The following is an 8,473-nucleotide window of genomic DNA, read 5'->3' on the forward strand; positions in this document are numbered from 1 at the left end:
ACCAATCTCATCGCTGTCAAAGTCATCCGAATATTCAGAGCTCCTCTGTCTGGCGGATCGAGCTGTAATTGCTTTTATTAGTTCATCCTGAAAGGAGATCATTAAAATCAATTCCCATCAGAACTTGCAGGTCTCGTGTTTTGAGTTTATTATCCAAACTAACAAGGCTTAATTAATAATGGCCTCAAATAAGTTTCATGAATCTAATAAACCTTCACTGAAAGTCTGAGTTATTCAACCCAAACCCTGAAATCAATGGAGAACATGACAGATAAGATCTCTATCCCATGGAACCTGCATTTAAGGAGGACTGGACAGACTATATCAAATAGATTAACTACAGAATAGAGAGGTCACAATTAAACTAGAAAATACTAATAAGTGGAACTTACTTTAATAGGAATAGCTACAAAAATGGCATTTTGAAAGAAACTAGCACTAATTTTTTTAAGAGCTTTTGTTTCTGTACATCACAGAAAAAGATGTAATCAACCTGGAAATTTAGAGACTATGATTGGACCATGATAAGCTCACAACAGAAAACTTTAATGTTATGTTGCAGAACCAACCTCATCAAGAAGTTTTATATTTTTCTTCAAAACAGCAATTTGTAAGTTGGCTGAACATTTACTTACTAACAGCATAGTATTGAGTCTAATTTGGTTCTCTGAAAGCCATGTATAAACATTTCCAGTAGTGGAGTCCAAGCATCACTACCTAAAAAATCACTACACAAAATTAGTAAGATGTATGTTTTGTTTTGTTTTTTTTACAAATACTGATTCTAGAATTACTCCATGTCCATCACTCTTAAAGCAGTGTTTAAATTGCAGCCAATTCTTATTGATCTGATTTTGACCCAGTGACCCTACATGGAGTTTCTGAGGCCATAAATCTTTACTGAAACGGACAGCTGCTTTGTTAACCCAATGGGTGGCTGGTGGATTTGAACAGCTGACCTTCAGCTTAGCTAAGCAACACTTGCACTTTACAGGCCAGTGCTACCAGTGATCCTGCAAAGTCACTGAAAAATGAAAGTGCTTTCATTTACCTGGAAAGTTGTTCTTTTGGTGGCTTTTGGACTCTTTGTATATGCCAAAGTTGTGCTAAAAATGTCATCAGACATGGTGTAAATTTATCTTCCACTCATGTAAAATGTAGAATGACTGATTCAAATAGGTCAACTCTGGTGGTAACTGAAATGTTTAAAAAAAGAAAGATGTTTTTCACGGTTCAGAATTTGTCTTAGATCCTTAGCAGCCCCCACTCCAAGCCAAACAAACAAAAATAAATGTCTCACATAAACACTAAATTACATATTACTTTACAAATATGTTCATACTTCATCTAAAGAAACGTCAAATCTCGAAAACAGGCTTGTTTTTCGAAAAGAAAGTCCAAATAAAAGTAACCTAAATAGTTTTTGTAACGAGTTTAATGATGAGCAAAACTTGGCTGTTACAGATTAATACAATATAATGTTGCTGACTGAGATAAGACACCTTATTTTCCACCTTTCCTCATTCGAAAAAAAAAAAAGACTGTATGCCTATAAAACAGTCATGATTTACTTAACGGCCACCCAAAGGATTGCCAGTGTAAGAAGGCATTACTAAAGGACATCACACACACACAAAAGCATCGCTTGCGTGTGACGCTCTGGCAGAACTCGCTGCCATTGAGTCGGTGCTGACTCACGGAGACCTTAGAAGACAGTAGAACTGCCCTGTAGAGACTGTGGCTCCTGACAGGTAGAGAACCTCCCTCGTCTTTAGGCCCCAAAGCTGCTCCTGGTTTCGAACTATGGACTTTACGGATCGCAGGCCAACAAAGAACTACGCCACTGGGAGAGGGGTTAACTATAATACCAAAATATAATCATGATTTTTTTTATCTCGACACTACTCTTCCCTCTTGCACAAATATTAACAGAGCAAGAAAACGCAGCCTGCCGTGCAGACCACCTGGAACTCGCTGTCCCTCGGGTCCCGCGCTGCTCGTGCTGCGACCCCAGCCCGCTCCTAAGGCCCGTGCACACCCAGGCGCGTCCCCGCCCGCTCCTAACGCCCGTGCACACCAGGCGCGTTCCCGCCGCTCCTACGCCGGTGCACACTCAGGCGCGTCCCCGCCGTTATGCCCATGTACACCAGACGCGTCCCCGCCCGCTCCTAAGGCCTGTGCACACCCAGGCGCGTCCCCGCCGCTCCTACGCCAGTGCACACTCAGGCGCGTCCCCGCCAGCTCCTAAGGCCCGTGCACACCAGGCGCGTCCCCGCCGCTCCTACGCCGGTGCACACCAGGCGCGTCCCCGCCCGCTCCTAAGGCCCGTGCACACCAGGCGCGTCCCCGGCCCCGCGGCAGCGTTCCGGGCCCTCGACCGCCGCGCGCCGGACCCACCGCACCCTCCAGAGCTGACTCTCCCGGCCCGCAAGGACCGAACACCGGTCCGAAGCCGCGCGCCCGCCTCCCCCAGTCCCGGGCAGGCAGCGCTCAGAGGCGGGCTCGGGCCTCCGCAGGGGGCGGGACCCAGATCGGAGGTAGGAGGCGGTTGCTAAGGAAACAGCGTCTCCGGGAGGAAGTGACTTCTTCACAGCTAGGGACTCTTGGGTACCCATCACCTATTTGGGGCCGGACGTGTCGCTAAGGCAACCACCCTAGTAAAGGAAGTGACATCACTCTTTGGGGGTCCTGGGAGGGGCGTGCTGTTGCCTAGAAACTGGGTGGCGGCTCGCACAGCCAGCCTCTCAGAGTCAAGCTTCCTTGTGCCGCAGGTGAAGATGCACAATGAGCCGGCAGAACGTAGATACTTGTCACGTTAAGAACGTGACGAAATAAAGTGTTGATAGGTAGAATAGCATGGTTGTGATGTTTGCAGATTTCAATAATCAAACTATATTTGAATCCTACTGTATCTGAACCTGTATACTTTTATCTGGATTAAGTGGATATTATTAGCTCCCTTAATGAGTTGTCGCGAGGCTTTAATGAAATTTAATGAATGAAATGTATGGCATGCATCCAATAATATTAACTACGTTCTTTGTGAAACTCAAATTCCTAGGGTTACCAGATATTATCGCGTATTTACTGTAAAGTGTTTTTTATCTTTAAAGAAAAATGTGGCTAAAACCAAGCCAGTCAAGAAACTATAGGTTGTTGAAGTAACCAAAACCCCCCGTGAATTTGCATAGGTAATCTGTCAACGAAAATATTTCTTAAACGACTTTGGATTAACTTGTATTTCCAGTTTCATTCTTTAAAAAACAAAACGACACCTTCATTTTATTTTTTATAGTAATTAGGTGAAGGTTTACAAAGCAGGTGACAGTTTTCCATTCAACAACTCATACACATTTGGAGTCATTTCGTCCATTTAGATCCCCTCAGTGCACCATCATTTCTGCAAAGTCCTCCTGGTGCTTCTGGTTTCCATTCTTCTTTCCTAACCCTTTAAAGGTTTTCCTTTGGTAAATAGTGTCCTTCTGATCTTAATTCATTCCTCATTCTAGTAAGTAAGGTGAAGTCAGTCCAGACTTAAGTGGTAAGAGCTTTGAGGGTTCCAACACTCTTGTGGGGGGGGTGGGGGTGTCCTACCAGCCTACTAGTAAACCGCATCTCTTTCATAATTTCGAAATCTGTTTCACACTGTTTTTCCCCACTTCCTCCTGGCCTTCAGAACAGCTGGTAGTGATGGTCAGGTACCATCTAGTTCATCTGGCCTCAGTAAGAGACAGGAGGTGGGAAGCACATAGGCAGCCAGAGCAGCAGGACCCTCACAAACGTGAAGCACTGAGACTGACAGGATGTCTAGAGGGAAATTCCAACAGCCTACGCTAATTTTAGCTCTTAACTGGTCAGCTTGGATGTCATCGTTAGTAAATGGACTATTCATGTGCTGTGCCCATTTTGGGGGTGGTGGGATTATTTGTATTCTTTTTAAGTTGGTGTAGTTTTCTATATATTTTGGAAATTAGCCCTTTATCTGATGTATTATTTTGAACCATTTTTTCCAATCTGTGGGTTCTATTTTAACTCTTTTGCTGAAGTCTTTCAGTGTGCATAAATAACTGGTTTTTTTTAAATTTAACACGTCAAACCAGTTGCCATCAAATACATCCCAACTTATAGAAGCCCATGTGCTTCATAACAGAAGTGGGTACCGTGGTGTATTTAGTGGTTGATTGTTTAAAATGTGGTAGCTATATAATCAGTTGTCAATTGAGAGGACTATGAGTGAAGGGGTGGAGTTTAGTCTCTCCATCCAATTATAGCCAATGAGGCTATAATTATATAATTATAGCACGGCCTTTTCCTGGGAATTCTGGGAACTCCTGGATTTCCTCCTTCGAGGCGAGTCTCTCTCTCTCTCTCTCTCTCTCTCTCTCTCTCTCTCTCTCTCTTTCTCTCTCTCTCTCTCTCTCTCTCTCTCTCTCTCTCTCTCCTTACTCCCTGAGAGAGGCTCTACGAAAAAGACACATAGCACTACGCTGATAGACCCTGTGCCCTGGGAACTGGAGGAGCCACGTGGAGACCCCTTCCAGCACTGAGATTATTCTACCACCACTGGATCCACAAGAAATTGCACCCACTGGCCTGTGATCATCCTGCATTCAGCATCATTGCATGTGTTCCATGACTCTGAAAAGGACTTTGTAGACTGGTATCTGACATATGGACTAATATCGGACTTATGAACTTGATCTGTACTGGGCTGGGATGTTTACTCAATATTCAACTGCTCTTGTATACAAAGCTCTTCCTGTGTACATATGAGCATGTCCATGGATTTGTTTCTCTAGTCTACCTGGATTAACACAAGAAGTAAATTGTTAGAATTTCATTCTAGTAGTCTCTAGTGAACCCAAACCTCCCATCTTTTGATTAGTAGCTGAGCATATCAGTTGGTAACAAATATATAATTGCTTAATTATCAAAATCATGAATTTATAAATACATGCCTTTTTGAAACAAAAAAATCTGTGAAACAACAACAAAAACCTTACAGTTTCTTCCTTAAAACAGAAACAAAAAAACATACTACCAAACCAAAACCAAGCTCCATGCCATCCGATTCGTTCAGGTTTATGACAATAGCACAAAAAAATTTAGTATTCTGTGACATTTTCTCTGCTTTATTTTTTTTTCTAAAATGAATTAGATGTAAGAATAATTTACCAAGTATAATACTTGCTTTGAGTTTAACACCCTTTTCACTACTGAGCTTTGACTTCATTCATTCATTCAATATATTCATGTCATTGTTGTTGCTGTTACATATCATGAGGTTGGTTGCAACACTTAGTGACCCTAGGTGTAACAGAAGGAAATAGCTGCCAGTGCTGTGCCATCCTCATAATGATTCTTATGTTTAAGCTTTATTCATATCAAACACTTGTTCTTGGTCAGATTTCGAATATCTACAGATAAACTACGCTTGGCTCCTCCTACATGATGATCTTATAGACTTACGTTGGCTAGACAGCTAGTTAAACTCAGAATAACAATGTATTTTGATCATTGTTCCAAGGGAGCACAAAGTGAGAAGTATTCAAGAAAGAGGGCAGAATTTCCCCTAAAGATTCTTGAAAATTCTTATGATTATGTAACTTTGAATTGATTCACGAGTTTTAGGAGGCGAAGATTGCTCAGAAGTGCATTTGTCAGAGAAAATACCTCACAAATCTGGCGTCTGCCCCACCCACTGAGTTTCGAGAGTTGCATGCTGAGACCCTGAAGCCAATGTAGTCAAGAGAGATACTGGTGGCATTCAGATTGTTCTGCCTAATAAAAGATGAAGGCAGTGAATGGATCTATTTTCAGACTAAGATCTTTAATTTTCCTCTGTTCATATTACCATGCAAGTTGTTTATTTTACTTTGCTGAAAGCTCAAATGAGTTTAGATGAGAGGTGGTGAACAGCCGGCCTGTGGACTGTATAAGGCCCACGAAATCATCAATACCAGCTAACATCACATGCCCAAGAGTAGAGAAGCAACTCCAGTTATCAGATTGCCCAACCAAAAAACCAAACTCACTGCCGTAGAGTCAATGCCAATTCACAGCGACCCTGTAGGATGGGGTAGAACAGCCCCTGTAGATTTCCCAAACTGAAGCTCTTCACGGGAGTAGAAAGTTCCATCTTTTCCCCAAGGAGAATTGGATGGATTCAAACTGCTGGTCCTGAAGTGATCAGCCCATATTGTGACCACCAGGGCTACTTAGCCTCCATATCATCCTATCATCCCCTAAATGGGCTATATTTGTCTCTGCTTTCTCAGAAGCCACAGTAAAGACAAATATAAAACTGAAATGTGCAAGCAGTTAAAAATTATCCTTGATTATTTCTGGGCTGGTGTAATCCTAAGAATCATTCTGGGACAAAAAATCATATCATATTTAATGAGGCAGGGGAGTGCGGAGTGGAGACCCAAAGCCCATTTGTATGCCACTGGACATCCCCCTACAGAAGGGTCTTGGGGAGGACATGAGCCAGTCAGGGTGAGATGTAGCAACAATGAAATATACAACTTTCCTCTAGTTCCTAAATGCTCCCTCTCCCCTCCCTCCCCCACCCCCCACCCCCCGCCAACTATCATAATCCCAATTCTACCTTGCAAGTCTGGCTAGACAAGAGAAGGTACACTGGTACAGATAGGAACTGGAAACACAGGGAATCCAGGGCGGATGATCCCTTCAGGACCAGTGGTGAGAGTGGCAATACTGGGAGGGTAGAGGAAGGGTAGATTGGAAAGGTAGGTTGGAAAGGGGGAACCAATTACAAGGATCTACATGTGACCTCCTCCCTGGGGGACAGACAACAGAAAAGTGGGTGAAGGGAGACTTCGGACATGGCAAGATATGACAAAATAATAATTTATAAATTATCAAGGGCTCATGAGGGAGGGGCAGTGAGGAGGGAGGGGGGAAATGAGGAGCTGATGTCAGGGGCTTAAGTGGAGAGCAAATGTGAGAATGATGAGGCCAATGAATGTAAAATGTGCTTTACACAATTGATGTATATATGGATTATGATAAGAGTCGTATAAGCCCCTAATAAAATATTTAAAAAAAAAAAACCAGAGGAGCTGACACTAAGGGCTCAATAGAAAGTAAATGTCTAGAAAACAATGATGGCAACATATGTACAAATGTGCTTGTTACAATTGATGTATGGGCTGTTATTAGAGCTGTAAGAGCCCTCGATAACACGTTTTTAAATAAATGAAAAGTAAATAAATAAAGTAAGAAGGGTATTAAAATAGTAAACAAACAAACAAACAAAAGTATCATTCTGGGAGGGAGGTAAGAGAGCAGAACCAAATAGAAGATTCAGGGATAGAAACAAAGATTTGGGTGATGTGGTTCCAAGATCCAATGAGGATGACGGCAGTCTGTAGAATCTGAAAGAAAAACAAAGAAAATGGAAACATGTTCTACCCTACAGCCTTTAGAAGGAGCTCAGCCCTGGAGGGCCATTTTAGGCTTCCAATGCTGCGACTTCAAGAAAATAAATATGTATTGTTTAAAGTCACTACATTGATGGTGGTGTGCGACAGCAGCAATAGGAAATTCATAAATCCTGATTTTAGACTCTTTCTATATACTTGGTTTTTAAACTTAAGTTTGTGGGAGTCAAGATGAGAAAACTAGTATCAACACATTTCTGTTTTATATCTGTCTTTGCCGTGGATTGTAAGCAAACCTGGACAAATATAGTCCTTTTAGGGGATAATAGTTAACTTTTCTCTCTCGGTTTGTCAGACTCTGGTGGTTTGTATATTCCTGCAACGCTGGAAGCAATGTCACTGGTATTTCAAATGCCAGTAGGGTCACCCCAAATTAAACCATTTCAGTGGAGTTTCCAGAATAAGAACAGACTATAAAGAGGTAATTGGGTGCCCACTTCAGGGAAATCGATGCTGGAAACCTTATGCATAGGATTAAAATATTGGCAGATACTGAAGGCCAAACCTATAGAAGCAGAACATTGTCAGAGATAATACCAGAAGATGAGGCCTTCAGATCAGAAGGAACTCAAAATACGACTGAGGAAGAGTTGCATTCTCAAAGTTGTCAACCATGATGACTTAGAGTAAGTCCTGTGGAAGTAAAGCCTTCAGGGCCTTCATTTGCTAACAGGGCATGTCCCATAATGAGAAGAAACTGATGCAAACATCTAACAATTGGAACTTGGGAGAGATGAAGTATGAAATCAGGAAAATTGGAAGTCATCAGAAATGAAATGCAGAAGGACTGAGGTCCTAGGTGTTAGTGAGCAGAAATGAACTGGTATTGGTCATTTTGAATCAGTTTACTATGCTAGGAATGACACATTCCAGAGGAATGTCATTACATTCATCACCAAAAAGGACATTTCCAAATCGATCTTGAAGTACAATGTCTGTGATATGAGTATATCTGTCTTTATAGATCCAATCAATACAACTATTATTCTAATCAGTGCATCCACATG

At 42.1% G+C, this 8,473-nt stretch overlaps 1 protein-coding gene across 7 annotated transcripts in view; it reads right to left on the reverse strand.

The window, feature by feature from the left end:
- The window catches only part of MAP9 (microtubule associated protein 9), a 47,529-nt gene extending 44,974 nt beyond the window's left edge, over nt 1-2,555 (reverse strand). Inside the window, exons 1-3 of one of the 7 annotated variants that reach the window (XM_075543623.1) lie at nt 2,336-2,555; nt 1,052-1,196; nt 3-87 (exon numbers count right to left, since the gene is read on the reverse strand). In XM_075543623.1, the coding sequence (XP_075399738.1) occupies nt 3-87; nt 1,052-1,126 (160 nt within the window). In that variant the 5' untranslated portion in view covers nt 1,127-1,196; nt 2,336-2,555. The other 6 variants (XM_075543619.1, XM_075543618.1, XM_075543617.1 and 3 more) reach the window with 6 other exon arrangements.
- Between the last annotated feature and the right edge of the window lie 5,918 nt (nt 2,556-8,473).

The sequence above is a fragment of the Tenrec ecaudatus genome, chromosome 3 (genome assembly GCF_050624435.1).
Source record: "Tenrec ecaudatus isolate mTenEca1 chromosome 3, mTenEca1.hap1, whole genome shotgun sequence".
Lineage (NCBI taxonomy): Eukaryota > Metazoa > Chordata > Mammalia > Afrosoricida > Tenrecidae > Tenrec > Tenrec ecaudatus.